Source organism: Malurus melanocephalus, unplaced genomic scaffold (assembly GCF_030028575.1).
Source record: "Malurus melanocephalus ecotype Western Australia unplaced genomic scaffold, MMel_1.1 scaffold_98, whole genome shotgun sequence".
NCBI lineage: Eukaryota > Metazoa > Chordata > Aves > Passeriformes > Maluridae > Malurus > Malurus melanocephalus.
Window position 1 is genome coordinate 613,845 of NW_026623330.1, and position 20,818 is coordinate 634,662.

At 45.5% G+C, this 20,818-nt stretch overlaps 2 protein-coding genes across 2 annotated transcripts in view; one reads left to right on the forward strand and one right to left on the reverse strand.

The window, feature by feature from the left end:
• Positions 1–4,244: 4,244 nt before the first annotated feature.
• Positions 4,245–12,041, reverse strand: TMEM100 (transmembrane protein 100). Its single transcript, XM_057368814.1, has 3 exons — positions 11,855–12,041; positions 9,021–9,191; positions 4,245–5,941 (listed from the first exon to the last, which is right to left on the reverse strand). The coding sequence occupies exon 3, from the start codon at positions 5,878–5,880 to the stop codon at positions 5,476–5,478; it is 405 nt and encodes a 134-aa protein (XP_057224797.1). The 5' UTR covers positions 5,881–5,941; positions 9,021–9,191; positions 11,855–12,041; the 3' UTR covers positions 4,245–5,475.
• An 8,490-nt stretch (positions 12,042–20,531) lies between these two features.
• PCTP (phosphatidylcholine transfer protein) overlaps positions 20,532–20,818 on the forward strand; it is a 9,053-nt gene continuing 8,766 nt past the window's right edge. Inside the window, exon 1 of the mRNA XM_057368815.1 lies at positions 20,532–20,776. Within this exon, the coding sequence (XP_057224798.1) occupies positions 20,585–20,776 (192 nt within the window). The 5' untranslated portion in view covers positions 20,532–20,584. The remainder of the gene's footprint in view (positions 20,777–20,818) is intronic.

The window sequence follows — 20,818 nt, forward strand, 5'->3', positions numbered from 1 at the left end:
CCCAAGCCCGTCCCAGAGCCGTGCTGCTCTGACGCCCGGTGAGCTCGGCTCTTATTCATGTTCAGGAATGGGAGGGTCAGGGCCATCGACACACACCAGCATCCTGCTGCCTATTATTTCCTGCCAGCCCTGGCGGCGCACCAAGCCCTAACATGACAGGTGGATGGAGTTCACAAGGAAATAATGTCATGGGCCAGTTTTCCAGGAAAGCTGTTAACTCTATTCACAGACTCGGGCCTTCAGATGGAAAGGGAAGGTGGCTGAGGAGAGGCGGTGAAGGGCTGCTCTGCTGTTATTTATGTTTTTGTCAGGGATTATTCACTGGCATCAGAGATGTTTGCCTCTGCACAGTGCCTGCCTCTTCAAGAGCTGACTGTCCTGAATGCYTTATAACTCACAAACCCACAGGGGCACTGCCTCTGCAAATCCCATGGGGCCATTTGATGTCTGTCAGGCTGCAAAAGATGGTAAAAGTCTGCCTTACGCTGAGCTAAATGGTTCCTGGGGAACAGAAAATAAATATCAGGTGAGATCTAAGGCCAGTGTTAACCTGAGGACTTCAGGCATTTTATGAGAATGAAACTGAGGATTCAGTCCAGGATGGATCAGAAATCACTTACATATTTTTTAAAGTCTCTATCAACAAGGCACATGTGTAAAGCTTTACTATCCTTCCATTCTCTGTGCAGTGTCCAACAGCTGCAGTTGTGTGTTCTTCTCTTTCTTTCCTCTTTTTTTTCTGTGCTTTTAAAATTCAATACTTTTTTTCCTTAGTACAGAACACACAGAAGAGTTAAGAAGAAAAGCAATCAATCCAAAAGAAGCATTTTTCAAAAATGCTATGTTTGCTACAAATGCAAATTTTAGGATGCACAGAGTCAGGACAATAGAACTCCAACTGGCTGCTCACAAGAGGAAGGATTAGGTCCTGTGTCATGTTAATAGTGACATCAACAACCTGAATAAACGCCAAAAATTCAAGTTGATTCTGCAGTTTAAGACCATTGTTTTCCCACATGGTTTAGCCTGTAAGATTTAGTCCACACATAGATTTCTGCCAGGATTTATATTTTGCACATCACACAGTGCAATTCTTGCTATGTAATGTACTTTAATATACAAGAGCTCTTCACGACTGGCAAATATTTATATTGATTAGCTGAAACATCATACAAGCTACAGGCATCAGAAGTATTGGAAATATAAAAGCAAAATTATGTCTGTCAATGCTCAGAAATACTGGTAATATCTGTGCAAAATGATGGCTGCCAATATTGTTCTGCTCTTCTTMTTTTGCAGCCCATTGTAAAAACAAATTAGGTGAAACCTGTTAATAAAATGCAACAGCTTCCATCTCAGATATCAAAGGAGAYAGCCCTGGGTTTGAGTCTGGATAAGCAAAGCTGAGGCAGGAATAAGGGATATTCCAGAGGGCTCGTTCCTGGCCTGACTCTTCCGGATGCTGCTGAGACTCTCAGGCCTCTCTTCGTTCCACACTCYGAGCTGGTTCCTGTTCTCTGGAGCTGCAGTAACACTGTACATTCAGCGTTTGGTAACAGGAGCTCTCCCAAGTGTCCAAGGCAGAGAAACTTAATTCTTGACACAAGTCCATGAAACTAACCTTTCTCTCTCTCTCTCTCTCTCTCTCTGTTGTTTTGGGTTTTTTTTTAAACCTGGAAAATTATGGCATTAGAGCCAGAGTCACGTACAAAACATGACGCATGAAATGACTGGGGAATCGTAAATTGGGCATTTTGGCTTGAACAAAGTTTAGGCATTGTCATACCAAACTGATTATTATTTTAAAATACTGTCCCAGGCTATAACTGTCTTTGTGTACAATAGCAATACAGGGTGTAGTTACAGACACAATTTCCTGTGCTTAGGTTTTGAAATTATTATTTAAGATCGCTGTAACATTTGCTTGGAGCACCAGCGCAATTCCTCTATTAGATAATTTTCTATCCTTGTGAGGGCAGTTTTGCTTGTGCAGCGCTGCCAGGGCTTTCAGGAAGGGAGAGACAAGCAATTGTGACAATAAAATTTGCATCAGCTCCCACCCAGCCTCTCCCAGAAATACCATTTGTCAYGTTCAAAGCCTTTTCACACCAGAAGGGAAGGTGTTTCTCGACTGGAAAGTCACTGTGATCTCCAGATTTCATCCCTCTGCCTCTCAGATTCCCATGAGAAACACCAGACAGCAACCATGGAGTTCCAAATGGTTTTGTATCAAAGACTTGGTGGGCTGCAGCACCCAGCATCCAGGCCTGGAGCCTCAAATCAATCCAGAGGAGGTCATGGGGTTCAAAATTTGAAGCAGAAAATTTGGTTGGGCTTTAAGGGCTAAGAAGGATGTATTGTTCCAGGGTGTGCAGGAAGAGAGAGGATAAAAATGAAAATATCTGAAATATATAGATTTGCAAGAAGAAAAAGAACCAAAGACCATGAGCGTTGGGTTGGATGTCATCACTGGTCAGTGAGAAAAGATGCTCCTGCTGCTTCAGAGTAGCCCCAAATCAATGCAGACAAATCACAGGGGAGAAATTACCAAGGCCATGTGAACACTTAGTGATGAAACCTCTGAGAACAACTTCAACAGCATAAAAATCTCTGCTTGAACTGCTCACAACCTTGCTTTGCTCCTGAGGACACCAGGGCCAAGTGCTGCTGGGATTCCTCCCCACGCAGTAACTGTTTTGCATTGTGAGTAAAGAGCCAACACGGCTGAATTGCTGCACAGCCTTTTACTCAGCGCTCAGTATGAAGATGTTTGTGCAGGTACCTTATCTTTAAGGGATCCAGACAAAGTTCAGCAGCCCCAGATCACCCAGAGGCCTTCCAGCCTGTCACTCAGGTGGCACTGCAGGACACCAGGGTGTCCCTGAAGCTTTGCTGTGCCAGGGGATCATGTCTGGGGCCACTGCAATGTTCCTGTCATGCTCACAGGCTGGGTGATGCCCAGGTGATGCCCCACAGGGCAGAGGGCAGTGCAGGAACTCTGCTGTGTCCTTGCCTACGCACTGCAAATGTCACAGAGAGCAGAGATAAGGGAAAGGAAATCACCTCTGGTATTAGCAGAACAACTCTTATTTATCCTTCCTGAAAAAAACTGCTCCAACAACCCCACTGTCTCCTTTCCATTGAGTTTGGCTTTTCTTTTTTACCTTGTACCTCTGCCTTCCCTCCCCAGCGGTGACAAAGGGAGCACCCACATRTGGGAARGAYTYCTGRAGAGGGYCACRGGCTGCKCCTGCCCTGGGCTCAGCCTGGGGATTGTGGACCCAAGCTGGAAACCCCTTTTCCACATTTCTACAGCCCCTGCCATTCTCTCCTCAGCAGCCCCCAAAATTCCACTGAGGAAAAAAAGAAATAGGGAGGGGGAAGAAAGAGTCAGAAAAACTATTGTATTCCTGGGAGGGGGGAAAGATAAACAGCTCTATTTAGCTTATCCAGCTTTGCTGATGTCAATCACTTTTCTCATTTTAAACAGGAAAGACACCACTTTAGTCCACCTGTTCCATTATTTATCATGCTATGCATTTCCCATGAATTGTCACTCATGCAAAACCTGTACATCGTAAGGGGACACCCTAATATTTTTAATGACCTTAAGCAAAGTGATTGACACTAGACACCGGTGTCAGATGTTCTGGTGACGCAACATGTTCTCCTAGCAGCAGGAAAGCTTCCTGCCGTGATTAAGTGAGGGCTATGGAAGTGCTAAAATGTGTTGTCAGCTTTCCTCTGATGCAAGTGATTTTATTATAGCGTCTGGTAACCACGGAGTGTGGCAACGCAAATACTGACCCCAAACATCCCCTCCCGCACATATAGCTCGCTCTATTTAAAACACGAGGTGCACTCTGCAAATCCGGGGATAAGTTATGGATGTAACGAGCTTAAACCACGGAGGGCAGAGGAAATGGCAGCACTTCAGCCGGAATTCCTGGGTGCTTTCAGAGGGAGAAGAGCAGGGATTCAGGATGGGCTGAAGATKGGACCCCCTGCAGCACCTCTTTGGCAGCATCACCAAAGCTGTGCTGGCTGCCAGAGGCTCTGAGGGCACTGAGGGGGCACAGGCCTGGCTCACCTTGGTAGTGGAAAGCAAAAATCACACCCAGCCCCTGGAGAAGGCAAGGGGGGAAAAAAAAACAGACAAAAAAAGAGGGGCATGCAGCCCCTCTGCCTTCTCCACACCGGGGTGGAACACTGACTCAGCTCAGCACCACTCGTCCTTCACAAAGGAGAAATCATGCTCTGGTTTGCTTCAGTTTGGGACAAGCCCCCAAATAATGCATTACCTGAGAAATKGAAGACCTCTAGAACTCAGGAGTTACAGAATCAACACCTCAGCCACAGTCAGGGGACACCTGGCACCTGCTTTTCATGAAGATTCATATCCCAAAGCTCAGTCAGCAAACACTACACACATGGCTTTGCTTCCACATGTTMTTATTAATAGTTGTGTCTCAAACTGACTGTGCCAGAGAGTGTCTGCAGAACTGTCTGCTATGATTTTGCAAAAACAGAGCTGTTAATCAAGCTGCAGAGGGATGGACTATCAAACCAAAGTCCACGAGCTGCAGAGGTTTTTGTAAGAGATCAGCAATACATGTGTTCACAGTTATTGTCACAGGGGTTGTTCTACAAAAATAGARACATAAAGCAGTCTGAGTTGAAGAAACAAGCTGTCTTGATAGCATTAAAGGAAGATGTTCTAAAGGTCTAGCAGCACTGAATATTATTTTAATGAAATTTATTTTCAATTTTATAGCAAAATAATCAAAGGTGCTAAACCTGACCACTTTAATTTACAAAAAAGTCTCATKTTTTAAGCTATGATCATACCTCGTTATTCAGGTTAGACAATATAATTACACATTTCTACTGATTTCTATTCAATAATAAAACAAGATCAATATTAGTTGGTTTAAAAAAAGGGGAAAGTACCACAGGTATTGTGAGGGGAAAGTTACATAAAATATAACAATCAGCTTATTGAGCAATTTGCAATGTGTTCTTATTGCCTTTTTTTTTTTAGCTACAGTTTTAGTCCCAGATACTCTGGCCATAAGCTTCCAGTCACTTCAAATGCTATGACTTCTCCCTTGGTCAAATGTCAGGGTTTTAAGGAGATCTCTGGCATTTCAAGTCAGTTCAAATTATTTCCTTAGCTCCCACAAGTTCCCTTTCCAACACGATCAGCATGTTGGAGAACGCAGTTAGGATGGCTGCAGTTATGACGATACAGCTTTTTGTAAAGGAAAAATGAGTTTTCCTCCGTCTTGGAAAGAATCACTACTAAGTCTGCAGTAACAGAAATATTAAGAGCACTTGCAGAGTTGTTAAGAGCATTTCTTAATCCATTCCATTTTCATTTCAGTTTGTTTCCACAGTTAAATTAAAACCTGCAATCTCTCCTACTGATAAATAGCCGGGTTGACTTACAAAGGTTCTGCCTTCCGTCGGTTGCCTTTAGCCAAACAAGGTTCTCTGGTTTGCCACCAGCGCCGTCTGGCTCTCCCTCCTCTTCGCCTTCTTCTTCTGCTGCCTGATCTTCCAGCACACRGCGCTGGAAGCCAGCAGAACGAGTCCTGAGGACAAGAGCACCAGGCCAAAGACAGAGATGATGGATCCATGGGAGTTGAAGCTGTAGGCCACYGAGGTGACCACGATGCCGGCGATCAGGATGACCACGCCGAAGGGGATGGTGCAGCGGTAGCACGAGAGCTCTGCCCCGCCCGTGGCGGCCGTCAGCTGGCACTCRCTGACCAGGGGGATGGTGGTTATCACACAGTCATTGTTGTTGCTTTTCTCTGGGGGGATGGAATCGGGGTGTTTTGGGGTGCCCAGGATCTCTTTGATAGGTTCGTTTGTCATCTTGATTGCCTGATTTGGTCAGGTCTCAGGCTAGAGCAGGCTCTGCTGAGCACGCGCTGCGCTGCGGAGAGAAGAGCRTGAATTCATCAATAATTATCAATCCTTTATGTGACAAGGGGGGACACAGAAGCATCCCCCAGGCATCACAAACAACCAGACATTCAGACCCCACAAGGATTTATGCACAAGATCAGTAGGRACACTGCTGATTGTGAAGGATACGAATCCATTTTTACAGTAGTCAGCAATATGTATGTAAGTGCTAGAAAGAAAAGAGTCACAGACCAAGACAGACACCAACAGCAAAGTTTTGGGGGCCAAATCCTACAATAAGTGACACCCTAAAGTCGGTATTTCTGAGTGTAATTTAGATTTCAATGACATTACATTTTCTCACAAAGAAGTGAAGTTCCCAGACTGTTTTGATTTTTGCTCACACACTTTTTCCACGCTATTTATACACCTGCACACAAWACATTACACACATTTGCTCCACTGCACATCCCAGTAACATGGTCAAGCACTAGCCCAGCAAAAACCAGGATGAACAGTGAGTTTCTCAGGGGGAAAAATCTGAAATGGTCATGGCAAGCTGTAGATGTGGGGGGATACAGACAGGCCCCTGCAATCAGCTCAGCTCAGGGCTGGTGAACCTCCCATTAYAGAAACATCAGTGCCAGACTGACAGCTTGCCATTTTCACTGGCTTAATGCAAAAGCAATAGTTCTCTGGTAAGTCCATGAAATCACATCCCTGTGACTGTGTGGGAGGGAGATTKACCGTCATATTCCCTCATCTCAGTTACAGCAGGTTGTTCTCCTCCTGTCTCCATGCTGTAAACACACTCTCAGCCCTGCCAGCAGGCACAGTTTGCATCTGCACAGGAATATTTTGGTTCTGGGGAGCCCAGGGAACAATCAGAGCCCGCCTGATCAGGGCAAGAGGAGCTCATGGCTCTCCACCACTCCAGGCTGCCATGACAAAGCTTGGCCTTATCTCTGGGGTCACTCAGTGACCACTGCCAACACTGAGGTGGCCACGGATGGGCTGTCCTGGACCAGGCTGTGTGCTGCAGTGCACCCCAGAATATGCTCCAGACACTAATTTTCCTGCTGTGAGCAGCTCCCAGGACTCTTCCACCATTGTCTGGTGTGGGCTGTGCCGCTTTTGCTTTCATGAGCAGCATGATATGCAGCTCAGAGAACAAGGAAGAGCGCTGGCAATGCWGTAATGCTTTTATCACTTTTATCACCTTCACATCTGTGACTAGGAAGTTAATTGCCAGATACTTGTATTCTCCTTTTCCTTTCCCACCACTCCACCCTTGTTGCTAAGATAAATTCGTTCATTGTGGAGAGCCTTGGTTTTATATCTCAGTACCTCCTACAACTGACCATGGGTTTTGCAAGAAAGAGAATTTCACTGTTTTTAAACACAGCCACAAACAGGCTAAAGGCTGCATGCAGTCAGAGTTTGTCTACCAAGTCTCCTTGAACCCTCTAGAGAGAAGGAAAGCTCAGATCTGGTTTGCCAAAGCTTTTGTTCTGCTGCTCTGGGAGGGAGTTCTCAGCTCCCTGTTGTATTTRCTGTGCAGAGCTGCTTTGTGAGCTCAGCCCTGCCAGGGGAGCCTGTCCCTGCTGAGCACACCCAGCACAGGGACAGCCTGAGAGGCAACAGCCACTCACTGAAATGCTGATCACCAGGAAACTTTTTTACTCTCAGGGTAACTGAGSACTGGAACCCAGTGAGGTTTTGGAATCTGTACCCATGGAGATATTCAAAGCCAACTGCACAGCCCTGGGCAGTCTTGTCCAGGTGACCCTGCGGGGTTGGACCAAATGAGCTCCAGAGGTTCCTTCCAGCTACCACCGTTCCATGGTTCTGCCTGTTTCTGTGAGAGGATTTGGGATCTCCAAGTGCAGGAAGGGGATTTGTTCAGTGCTTATCAAACAAAGCAAATATATCTGTGCTGACACCTCAGGTATCCTGAATTCTCCTAGCTTTGGTAGCTTTGTTCTTTGAATCATACCACATCATTAAATGTCTTTTAAATCAGAAGGGAAGAGCCCAGGAAAGCCATGGATTTGCTCTCAAGTGCCACAGATCTGTTCCCACATGGATCTGAGCCCAAATCCTTTATTTTCAACAACGACTGACACAGCAGCAAGACTTACACTGCCATTACAATGTGCCATTACGTTGCTGCATAAAACCTTACAGAAGTTCAGCACRGCATGAGAATCTGTTCCCCAAATGTCACCTTTTTTTGACCTTACCATCAGCCATATTCAATTAGTTTAACATTTTATTATTAAATTGTTGATATCATTTATAATTCAATAAATTAAACTATCGAGGGAGAAAAAAATTAACTATTTTCCATATAAAAGGTCTATTGGTTCAAATATACCGTAATAACTATTCAAAAGTCTAAGTACTCTAACAGCCACTGAAAAAGGCAAACTTCCCAAGTACTTCAAAAAGCCCGGAATAAACATAATTATTATTCTGAAAAACTTCAACYGTCAATCAAAATATGTTTACTTCTTGTCCCTCTGCTTCAGATCCRTCTTCAATGACTATTAAAATATCCCAGATCTCTATTACAGAGATTTATGAAGAAAGGAGGTATATTTATACAGTGAAATCTAACAGGAATAAAAAAAACATTCTAATGTATAGTAATAAAGTCAATGGCAAAATACCTGTTGATTTCTGAGGAGCGGAGTTTTTGCCTGGAATAGGATGTGAGCAGGCAGGCATTCATATTAAACAAACAAACATCCCYCTGTTGAAATACTATTACATTAAATAAACAACAGAACCTATTTGAAGCGTGAGCAAAGGTATTCAGCCCTAGAAAAAAGGGCACTGGATCCTCATCGCCAGCAAAGTCACTTCTGACTTACGCCAACAGGTGATTTGGTTCAAGTTTCAGAGCAAGAAATTTAGGCAAAGATACCCAGCAACACCAGCATCCTCTCACTAATCATACCACAAGTACTATCTTAAGGAGCTGCTTGGAGTTGGAGGAAGAATGTGCTTCTGTGGCAATCTGTGGAGAGGAAATTTTTAGCCACGAATAAGCGTAAGTTGAGATTGACCAAGAAGAGGTGATATCCATCAGCACACACACCTACCAGATCCAGGAGAAATCCATGGTGAGAGATCCTTGGCTCAGAAAGCAGAGGAACAGTGCTGAAGGTGTCTTGTWTGATGATTCAAGGCAGAAAGAGCTGCTTGAAGCTTTGAAGGGTCAGATGTTGCTCAATGATGGATTGGAGGTGACAATATTCTAGCGTGGAAGTTTCCTACAAGAAAAGTGGTTGGATATTTATCAGCTTCTTGAGAATGAAACTCTTGAGTGGAAAAGCTTCTGCTGTGGGCTGACTCCTGCTCCTCACCCAACCAAAGCAGGAGATGATCTCCTSTGGCTCTCCCCTAGTGGCTTCTGCTTCTTTTCTTGGCAGCAGCCACCCATTTCTGGCCCTATGTAACATTTTCCTTTGATGATGTGATGTCTCAATAGTGAGTATCATAACCCAATCAAATCTCCCAGACAGAGYAAGGCAGGAAAAGGCAGTGCAAATGAATTTCTGTAGTTAAAAATATCATTTAACCTGATTTCTATTGCTCACTTCACCTATGTGAATAATGATCCAGAATACCTGGGGTTTTTTGTCTCTTCTATGTGTCCATTGCAAATAATTTCATCTCCCTGTTCCTCAGTTTTCCTAGATGAGAACTGACCATGACAACACACTTGCCACTAAAAAAACCTTTTCAAACTACTCCAYTATAACAAAACCTAAATAATATTACCCCAAAAACTCATTTCAGGAAATAAAAAAGGCAAACTAGCAGAGTCCAAGAATTCACTGTAATAACGTAAGTCCATTATATTTACTGTTGTTCATTTCTGTTATTGGATTTTTAAAAACAAGATACGTAACTCCAGCAAGGACAAGGCGGACTCTGCAGCAGGGCAGTGACGACTCTACAGAAAGCAGAGCGATGGAAATTGTTATCAACTACAGAAACAGCTGTGAAGTCACCAGGCAGCTGGGTAAAACTTATGAAGCAGCAGAGATTTATGTTGCTAATCTTATTTGACATTCCCTTTCTGGAAGTGCATGATCATGGAAGATCATTTCCACACTGAAGCAGGAGTCCTAAGTGGCGATGAGAGTAAATTCATGAGAATAAGTTTGTATAATGATAAACTTTCAGGGTTCTGGTTTAAAGTTATTTAGATCCTACTAGCATTTCATAAACACAAACATTTACAGGCACAAACTGCTGCTGTTCTCCAGGAGTTCCTTGGAATAAGCCTGTGACATAGCYAAAGTATATTTAGCCAGTTATTGAAGTTAGCTAATAATAAGGAAGTCTCCTTGYTTATCTCCATGACTATATACTTTCACACACTACCTAGCAAGTAGTTTAACTTTTCGAAAAGTGTGGAGGGAAAAGCAGGGAAAAAAGTCCTCACTTCAGATAAATAATCTAGATTTCATTAAAACCAACACAGACGTCTGAAATGTGCTTGCAGTCAACTTCCACCCGGATTACAGCAAGGTTTCATTCGTTTGAAAAGCTCTTCCCAGCGCAATTGTGCCCCCTAAGCCACTCCGCCAGCATCTTCATTGCTAAAGATTCATTGCTCTGTCAGTTATTTATTCATATTTATCTGTGACTACACACAGTTTAGGTAAATTTTTAAAAATTAATTTCTTTATCAAAAATTCCAACTGACAGAGCAACTTTTTGAGATGCGGTTTCTTCCCTTCTTCCCTCCCTCACCACAAAGCTGAGAAGCAGAACCACAAGAAATCTCCACATGAACCTTCCAGTGTTTTAACTCGGAATCATTTCAGTCTGGTGCTCTCTCAGGAGGCTTCCCAAATACAGAATATCTCTGTGCAAGGGCAAAGAGCCACTACAACCCTTTCCCCTTTTTCCCATTTCACTCATAACCAATGGGACCCATTTGAGTTTTCCGCTTTCAGGCTCTGGACCCGATTCTCTCTGTCTTGCACAACACCTCAGAAACCCTCTTTTGCTTATGCAAAATCCCAATAAATCAGAATGCTCACACTTGGCTATGAATTAAAGTGAAGGGAAAACAGCACAAGGAGTCCCTTCTGTCCCGAGAGGAGAGCCTGAGTTCATTCAGAATTCAACAGACTATCGTAATCCTCAGCACAATCCCGCAGCTCTTCCCCAGGTGAACACTCCTGGAAACACACAACCAGGATTTGTACTTCCAGTATTCCAGATCAAGCCCTGAGCTATAGAGGCAGGAGAAGAACACAMMGCCTCCATACCGGCTGCCTGAGCCTCAGGATGCAGKAAGTTTTTAGGTAAAATCACGAACAGATTTAAGCTCTCGCACCTTTTTCATTTTCCCGACATAACCGGGGGATAGGATGGGAGCCACCCCAACCCCTCCACAAATTGTTATCTGCCAACTGCAAAACTTTCAAAGGCGCCCGCTACACGCCACACACACACCTGGGGTAAAAMCCTGCTTGTCCCCGAGCATTTCTGCAAGACAGCGGAGACGCGAACAGGCGGGCAAAGCCCCGTGCGCTCCAGCCCTGCGGCACCGGAGCGGCAGCGCTCGGCGGGACACCCCGACCTGCACCGGGGAGCGGCTCCGGCTGCGGAACCCCCGCGGCTGCAGGAACCGGGGAGAGCCCTGTGCCGGAGCGGAGAGAGCAGCGGGCCCCCGGCGTGCCCGAACAGCCTTGGGGAACCGAGCACCGGGAGCCGGGCACCGGGAGCCGGGCACCGGGAGCCGGGCACCGGGAGCCGGCGGGGGCGCGGCCGCGGCGAGTGCGGGTCCGGGGCTGCGAGCGAGCCGAGCCGTGCCAGTCCATGCCCTAGGATAGACCAGCGTGCCATAGCATAGGCTGCTGWGCCATAGAGAGCCGTGCCTAGCGAAGCCGAGCCGTGCCGAGCCGTGCCTTACCTCCCGGCCGCCGGGCGGGACTGCGGCGGCCACCAGCCCGCAGGCAGCATAAGAGGGGATGCAGCTCGGAGCACAAGGGACTGTAAACAAAGTTCTCGGTGGGAGCGAAACAATCAAGGGACCGGAGCAAATTCAGCGGCGGGAGCTGCGGCGGGCGGGGCGGCAGCGGGACGGTCCCGCTGGGCGCGGGGGGGCCGGGAAGGGTGTCCGGAGCTCCGGGCTGGGCTGGGCACGGGGCCGGGCCTCCTCCCTCCGCCCCGCAGGCACTGCTCACAGCCCGGCTCAGGGATGCGCTCGGCGGGGACACGAACCGCGGGGAATCGGCATCGCGCCCTGCCCGCGGCGGGTCACACACACATGGGGCCGGGGGAGCGAAGTGCAGCCCCCTCTGCCCTCCTGCAGCCCCTCCTGTAACCCCTCTGCCCTCCTGCAGCCCCTCCTGTAACCCCTCTGCCCTACTGCAGCCCCCTCTGCCCTCCTGCAGCCCCCTCTGCCTTCCTGCAGCCCCTCCTGCAGCTCCCTCTGCCCTCCTGCAGCCTCTCCTGCAGCCCCTCTGCCCTCCTGCAGCCCCTCCTGTAACCCCTCTGCCCTCCTGCAGCCCCCTCTACTATCGCTGTTGGCCAGACAGCAGACACAAAATAAGACACAAAGACACACATATTCACAGAACTCATAATACCCTTTATTACGAGGTAAACCCCCTTTTATCCATTTTTCAACAAGTGTATACATTTGTGTCAAACATCCATTGGTCAGTGAAGCTGTCACTTTTCTACTCATCAGCACTGCAAMGAGCTGCAGTGTCGCCAATGTTTTCAGTTCGGCCACCTGTGTTATCAATTCTACATTCCAATCTCTTTTTCTCAGAGGTAGCCAAGGACGTGGTGTTTTTTTCCCATGCAGGCTGTTAACACTCCCCTACACTCTACCCTCCTGCAGCCCCTCTGCCCTCCAGCCCATCCCGGTCACTGCCTATCCCGAGGCTGCTGCAGTGCCAGAGGCGGCCGTGCTGGGTCACCTGAAAGCACAGTCCATGCCGAAATTCAAAGGAACTCCTAGCTCAACTGCTCAGGAGTTAAAGGAGGAGGAACATAGCTTTGGATGGCATTCTTAGGGGATAAAATTCTGTGTATCATTGAGAAATATTTTAGCTGGCTTTTCTAAGCTTTTAATCGCTCGTTTCTGCAGCACATCAAATACTACAGGGTGTGGGTGTGTGTTAWTTTTTACCATTATTTCTCTTATTTCAGACAAAAAGCAGACAAATTATGCTTTTAAGTCTCATAAAAGGCCATGTTTGAGTTTTGTGGTTAAGCTCACACAAAGTTTATATTTAAAAGACACTATTTTATCAATGATTGATAAAAGAGCGGTGTACCAGATGTATTTAATCAGCCACTCTGTCTCTGAAAGCATGCTTGTACTTTTGACTCCCTTTCCAGGGTGAAATCCTGGCCTCAGTGAAATTAATGGCAAAACTTCCATCAACTTTACAGGGGCCGGGATTTCATGCTGTGTATTGTTAAGAACTGCCCAGTGATGGAGACCCTGCCAAGGGTTCATCTCTTTCAACGAGGCTCTGGAAAAGCTCCACAGCTTTAGACAAGAAACTGGTATTTTTGTTTTCCCATTTGCTGGTGTGCTGGTGCTCCCTTCAAATACATCAGCATTTGAGCAGAAATGACAAACTAACTGGATCTGAGGGGAATTTCATTAGGCAGGATCCCTTGGACCATTGTCTGGTCCTTCCCAGTGCAGGCAGCTGTGTCAGTAATATCTTTATTAGATTTGACAAGTTCCACCTAAAAAAAGACAGGTTCCTACTCCTCCTGTTGGAAATTCAAGCCTTATTCTGTTCATATCTAGGAATTTGTTTCTAGCTGCATGGATTCATAGACAATTATACATAGACAAGTAAGGCTTTGGCTGAAGCATCTATTCTTTCTTTTGGCAATTAACCCTCTAGGGCCCTAAGAGGGAGAAATTAAACTCTCTCAGACTTATTCTCGATAATTTTTTTTTAGATGTGGCCTTACCAACTTTCTGCATGGAAGTGAAAGTGTTTTCCTGTCCTACTAGAAATACTAACATTTCATGATTTTCCTCTGATTGTTTGGGATGTCTGGATTTTTCTCCAGTATCAGTTTCATTTTTCACTTTATATCAGAAATTCTTGCTGTTAGCAYATGTGTGCATGACCTAAATTTCACCCCATTCCAATTACATCAATTCCTCTCTARTCCTTCCAGTGCAGTATTTGGTCCTCCTGCACTGACAGAGAACCTCCCWCCCAGGCTTACACCATCCACAGCTCCAATAGTACATTCTTATTTTTCCATGCCAATTTTATTGCTGAAAATATTACATAAAATACTGATTTTTTTACATAAGTGATCTCACAAAACTGATTTTTTTGAGGAACTATTCTGAAGTACACATAAACAAGCACTGAAGCTGGGCTTAGAACTCCTGTTTATGTACAAATAAATGYCCTAACAATAGGTTAAAATGTCACACTATCTCCTAGACTCTGCAATTCTTATTTCTTGCTGTGAAGCATGAAAGCTGCCATGAGAAGTGATGGGAATGACGTCTCCTCTAGGGCTGAGAGATCAGTGGGCTCTCCCCTGAAGGGTGGGTTTGTAGCATTCAGGCACTGAAGGGTCAAATATAATTTGGGACACCAGCCCTGTGGCTTTTTTAAAAAGTCTACCTYAGCCTTTTAAGGTCCTGCTGCGTTCTGAGCATGGCTCTCCAAGGATGTAAGGAAAGAAGGACCAGAGACACCCGGAGCAGCACGTTTGGCACCTGGAGAAATTCAGTGCAAACAGCTGAGGAAACTTCAGGGCYGAGCAACAGCTGCAGTGAGGGGTTACAGGTTCACAGCTCTGGACTGCTGGGTTTCAGTGATACACAACTCCCCTTTAGGACCTGCCTAAATGACAAAATCTCCTCCCTGGGGCCTGAGCACAGCTGCTTAGAGGAAAGTGCAGCCCCAAAGCTGGGCTGATAAGCAAGAACTCTGTGTGATTCTGGAACCCACTGGCGCCTACTGAGAGAGCAGTTTTACTCCTCAATTGAGCAATGCTGTTGCTCTGCCGACTGAAAYACTTGCAGTACTTCATGGCTTCCTTTGAATTTCTAACAGTCTCCTGGGCCTTAACAGCACAGCAAACAGTGATTCACTAATCTGGCAAAGTACAACTATTGTGGGCTCCCTATTCAATCAKTTTTTCTTGCCTCTTCCCTAACCCTTCACTGAATTTGCCTTTATTTTATCCCTAAGACCGCACACGTACACAACACATCAGTTTACTGCATTTACTGAAACTTTCAGAAAGTGCTCTTTCAAYGTGTTGAGTTGTTGTAAATTGTCCTTACCACATCATGCAGTGTTTGTGTTTTATGATGAGGAATGGAGTCTAAAAGGAGCCCAAAGCCAGTTAAGCCAGAGAAGCAAATCATTTCACATAAAATGCTGTAGCTCCTTTATCATTAACACAGTTCACAGCACAGGGGAGTTCAGCCCAGTTGGWTGATAGCTGTGCACACCATCCACTCTGTGGGTGATCAAGCTCATGAAATGGATGTGCTTAGAACGACTGTGAGAAACTTCTTTGGTGGCTGGGAATATRGAAAGGAATTTTCTTTGAACTCCATTAGATCCTACCAGTACTTCAGTCAACATCAGTTATCCTGCTGTGCATGTGAACTTTGTTATTGGCTTCCTTGACTTTCACTTAATCTYCCTGCAGTGCTGAAGAAGACAGGACATCTGGAACTGAAAACAATTATTCTTATCTCCTACTGCTTTCATAATTACATGAAGTTCCCATTTGAAGAGCTGCATTCCTTGTGTGGACATGTGCTTTTAATTAGCAGAGGGATGCATCACACCACCAGAAGCCAATTCCTCAACCTTGCATAAGTTGGTTACAGAACCTCTGAATCTTTGGCTGCCACCGTGGCAGATTTCTGGCCAAGCCTGAGGAAGCCTGGGAGCAAATTCCAGGCACTGTCATTTCACCATAACCAGGATTTTTGTTAGGGACTATTGCAGCAGGATGCAGCAGATTCAGCTGAAATTCAAGTTCAAAACGGGAATGATCTATTTCCTTGGTTTTCCACCTGCACTAAATAACCCAGAAATTTTCAGAGCTCAAAGGTATGAAGGGAAATGCAGACAAAAAGCTRGAAAAGTAATTTCTCCAACTAGGGGATGGTGTCAAGAGATGTTCATTTCATTTGCTTCCCTTCTCAATAGGTAGGGCATAAAGAGCATACACTGCTCTCTCTGCAAATGGTCTGTCTAATGAACATGAACCATTTCAGCCAGTTGTTACTGACTCTTTAGCAGCAGAAAGAAATTTAGGAGCTTTAAGCTAACTTACACAGGCCATCAGCTGAAACACTTCCTGTCTGATGAGTCTTTCTTTGTCCTACCTCACTATAATTCTTACGAATAAATTTATACACAAAAGCTATCTAAAATACTGCACAAAGTTAAAATACACAGATTTTCTCCTACATAACAGATGACTTCTGTGAAATTTACTGCAAGTCATGTGTCTGACCTAAAGGGTAGTAAGAAAGAATACCAAGAATTATTGCAGTAAGATCAATTCTCACTGTTCCCACTAAAGAAAGCTTTTCATATATATCATCTGCTTTAGCATCACCTGCTAAAGGAAATGTTCAGAAATATTTCTACATCCATGTAAACAAGGTAAGAAAATAGAGGGTGTGGTAGAGACAACCATTTACCAAATCAAGCCAAGATCTAAATAAGGCTGGCTTATCTTTTGAATGAATCATTTTAGGTCATGCAGGTAATGGTGAAATCCCTTCKTTCCTACAGCAAAGTTTAAAATTACCCCTCTTTTCTCAAGGTTGGCTGAACAGGTCACACCTCACCATCTTCAGTTTACTTGCACAGGGAGTGTGTTACTTTCYAAAAAAACTGTGGCTAAAAGTCGTAAATCAAAAGTAAACATGGCCAAATGAAAGAGATGGGTTCTGATAGAGTCTGGCATAATAAACTATCTACCAAAGGTAAAAAATGGTTAGTATCAGAAGGCAGAAAAGCTGCAGAACTCCAGTGACTGTCTGAAGCCTTTTCTGCTTGGGTGGAACTCTGTTGAAATGAGATACTCAATACAGATACAGTAATAGTTTGGGGTTAAATTCAACTCTCTGAGGGAAGCCATTATAAACCARTATTAAATGCCCACTTAATACATCTTTTGACAGCTCAGGCAGTGCATGTCTTGTGCTAGTTCTTAGCTAAAATCACCCTAGGTGACCCTTCCTGCCTAAATACACAGGAAAAAAATATATAAAATACATGAAAGTTTTTATGTGGCAGACAGGCTAGATTTTCTGCATATTCTAAAAATGTGAAAAAAACAGATTCCCCTTTGACTCACACCAGAGAGGAGAATATAGACTGCCTTACACATGCATGGCTGTGATGGGAGATGTGATGTTGTTACTTCTCAGCTTTCTGGATAAAGAATTTTCTTCCTGCAAACTGCAAAAGTCATGAAACAATTTGTACTGAAGGTTTTGACATGATGTAGTCAGTAAAGCAACAGCAACAGAAGTTTTGGCTGTGTACAGTAGAAATATGAATGTCCATATTGTATAAATGGTGGGGCAGGACTGTTCACCAGTTTTGTGAAGTTTTCAGAATGCACTGAGTCAAATGGAATGACAATAATATATAAATGTCTGCACAGCAGCTGTTTCCATCTAAATCCCACATCTTTAGTTCATCTTCAAGAATTTCTCAAAGTGCACCAGTGCCACACAGAGACAGATACAGGAAAACACAACATAGCTGGGAGCATTATCCGACATCTGGACACCCATATCCAAAACRCTGAAAATCACCTGGGGCCTGAAAACATCAATGTCATATTCATTGTTGTTCTCACTTCTGGCCATGCATGATTTTCTGATGGAGGAGTTGTCCAGTTTCCTGGTTTCATTCCACACTATCGAATTCATACGATTACTCAGCCTTCAGTAACAGAAAGGTTAGGTGTTAGGCTGGAATTAATACAGATTATTTCCATTCAAAAAAACAGGTGGGAGATTTAGGTACATTAATCCCACTGATAGCCCAAATCAGCAAGTTTCCTTGAGGTGTCATTTCCCTCTGAGAACAGCAGCAGCTAGAATCATAACATCATAGAACAGTTWGAGTTGGAAGGAACATTAAAGATCATCCCATTTCATTCCAATGTCCCTTGTCATGGGCAAAACCTTCCCATACCAGCAAGCCTGGATGAAAACCAGGTATCCTAATTGCTACACTATAGGGTAACTAACCTGCAACCTGAGATCCACTGAGTATGGGCATCAGATCATGGGTGCTTTTGAAACTCGCCCTCGTTGCCCCAGAATAGTAACCCTCTATTTTCATTCCAATGGTATTTATGTCCCTGATCCATGTGTGGGAGTGGATTTTGCTGTATCCAGGCTGCCTTTGGGTTTCTGTTCCCAGACCCAGCTGCCCTGGAGCAGTTGCTGTCCCACAGTTTTGGGGCAGAGCAGTAGAAAGTCAGTCCTGAACTCAYCCCAGCCCACAGCCACTGCCCAGTAGCGCAGATCCTAAAGGACTTGGGTTCAGCTTCTATCCCTAAGCTAAGGGCAACACATGGACATACAAGTGATAAATAACAACACTTACGTAAAGATACAGGAAAATAGAAAATAAACTCTCTTTTCAGAACAGCCTGTGCTTTCTTAGTAATCACCACTCCTTTTTTACCAAGAAAAAGGTCACGTAGTAATGCTTTTTTTAAAGCTTTTGTCCCTAGGGTGGCCTTGTGAGATAAAACTCATTTTTCCATGAAAATGCTGGGGAAAGAGGGAGTGGCCAGGCAGCCGTGGCCAACTTACTGATGCCATGTAGACAACCATAAAATGCAAAACATTGACCCTAAAATGACAGGCACCATTGAGCTGTGATCACTTCAGTCTTTTTGCACAAACAAGGGGATCRTGTAATGTCACAGGCACGTGTCCTTGCTGCATGTTAAAGATCAGCTCCTGACTCACAACCCCTCCTTTTTCATACTGGGTCAAAGTCACCTCCATGCAAATGTGCTACAACTACTTTCTGTTTCACTGAGCCCTGTTTCAGAGAATGAATGGGACTTAAAAGTGAGACAGCAATCTGATAAAAGCTTGGCAAAAGTGAAAAAGTATTTCTGCAAAATAAACTAAATCAGTCTCACCTTCAGGCCATTATTTCATATTCCATTTTAAAGACCAATTCTTCAGCTGGGTGAGCAGCACAGCTCCACTGAAGGCAACTTAGCCAATAATTTACTCATAAAGGATCAGCCATAAGAAATGTATTGCCACAATATTTAGAGAATCAGCCGGGTTGACTGAGAGCATGACATTGTAGTTCATAAAGAACAAAAATAAGCCAAAATATTTATATAAGTTGTATAAACATTAGTAACAATAATGCATGCAAGCATACTACAAAAAATAAAAGAATTGAAATGTTTGCCTTGCAATCTCACTGGAGAGGCAAGAGCGGGTAAGTGTGAGCAGATATGTATCACCATGACTGATRTAATTTTATAAAGGCACTACAGGTCGAGTTCTGCCATCAAATTTACATGCTGGGAGGAAGTTTGTGAGATACCATCTTGCYTTCTGCCAAAATGCTCTCTCCAAAAGTTTTCTGGAGTATGCAAGAATGATGGTCAGTCTGTATGTCCAAACCAGTCAGCCAGAAATCCTCATGCTCTGTTTGCAAACCAATTGAGTGGAACTGGAAAGGACAGCTGACATAAGTGAACTCTTTGTCAAAGAGCTCAGCCACTTGGCAGGGAAGCTAGAAAACTCTACATTATTCCAGCCTTGCACAAAGGTTACCAAGTACGTTGGGTAATGCTGCCAGTGAGCGGGTTTGGTGACGTACTACCACTCAGAGCTRCTTGGGTTTTATTCTGAAGACACAGTGTTCAGCAAGAAAATCTCATTGGAATGAGAAGAATAAAGCTGTTATGAAAACAGATTTACAACTCTCAGGATAAAACCTGGCTTAGTCACATTTTGAGGGCCTGAAGGCTTTGGCTATRTGTGCTAGCCCCACTGTGCTATAGGCAGAGACAATGCAGGAGCCCGAACAAGGTGGGCACATATATTTTTGTGTATTTTTGTACGTTTTCACATTTTAAAACGTGGTTTTACGTATGGATTGTACATATGAGAATATCATATAAAGAACCCGTAACTGTTATACAGCTGAGTAYAACCCTGGCACACCCCAGCAAGGCCCAGCCTGGCAAAGAGGAGGGTTTGGCCAGCAAGATRTGAAATGTGTCCTTGCCAATGGATTCCTCCCGCCCCGGAGCTCAGCCCTGTGCCTTTTCTGCCCGCTTCCATCCCGTCCACCCCAGTGCACCCCACAGTGTTCAATCTCTGTCCTTAGGAGACAGGGAAGGGAAGGCCCTGACCATCRCCCCGCCGGCACTGTCCCCGTCCTGGCACCAGGCCGATGTCACACGCATTTAACGGCACCGCCACGGAGCCCCCGCCGGASCCGGCAGCTCACGGAGCTCCGCGGCAGGGCAGAGTCACCCTGCGAACCCCAGCGATCCCCGAACCCTCCCGGCCTTCAGGCTGAGGGGGCCGGGCGGCCGCGGGGCGGGGCGGAGCGGGTTGCTGTGCCCGCCCGAGAGTGTGCCCGCCCGGCGCCCGGGGATGGAGGGGCAGCCCGAGCTGGAGGGGGCGGTGGGGCCGCCGCGCATGGAGGAGCCGGCATCGCGGCGCTTCTCGGAGGAGCAGTTTTGGGCCGCCTGCCGGGAGCTGGACCAGCCGGCGCCGGCCGCGGCGGGGCCTTGGGAGCTCCTGGTGGAGACGGCGGGCGTGCGGATCTACCGGCTGTTCCACGAGGTGGGCGGGCGGCGGCAGCGCGGCCCGGGCCGGCCGGGGGTG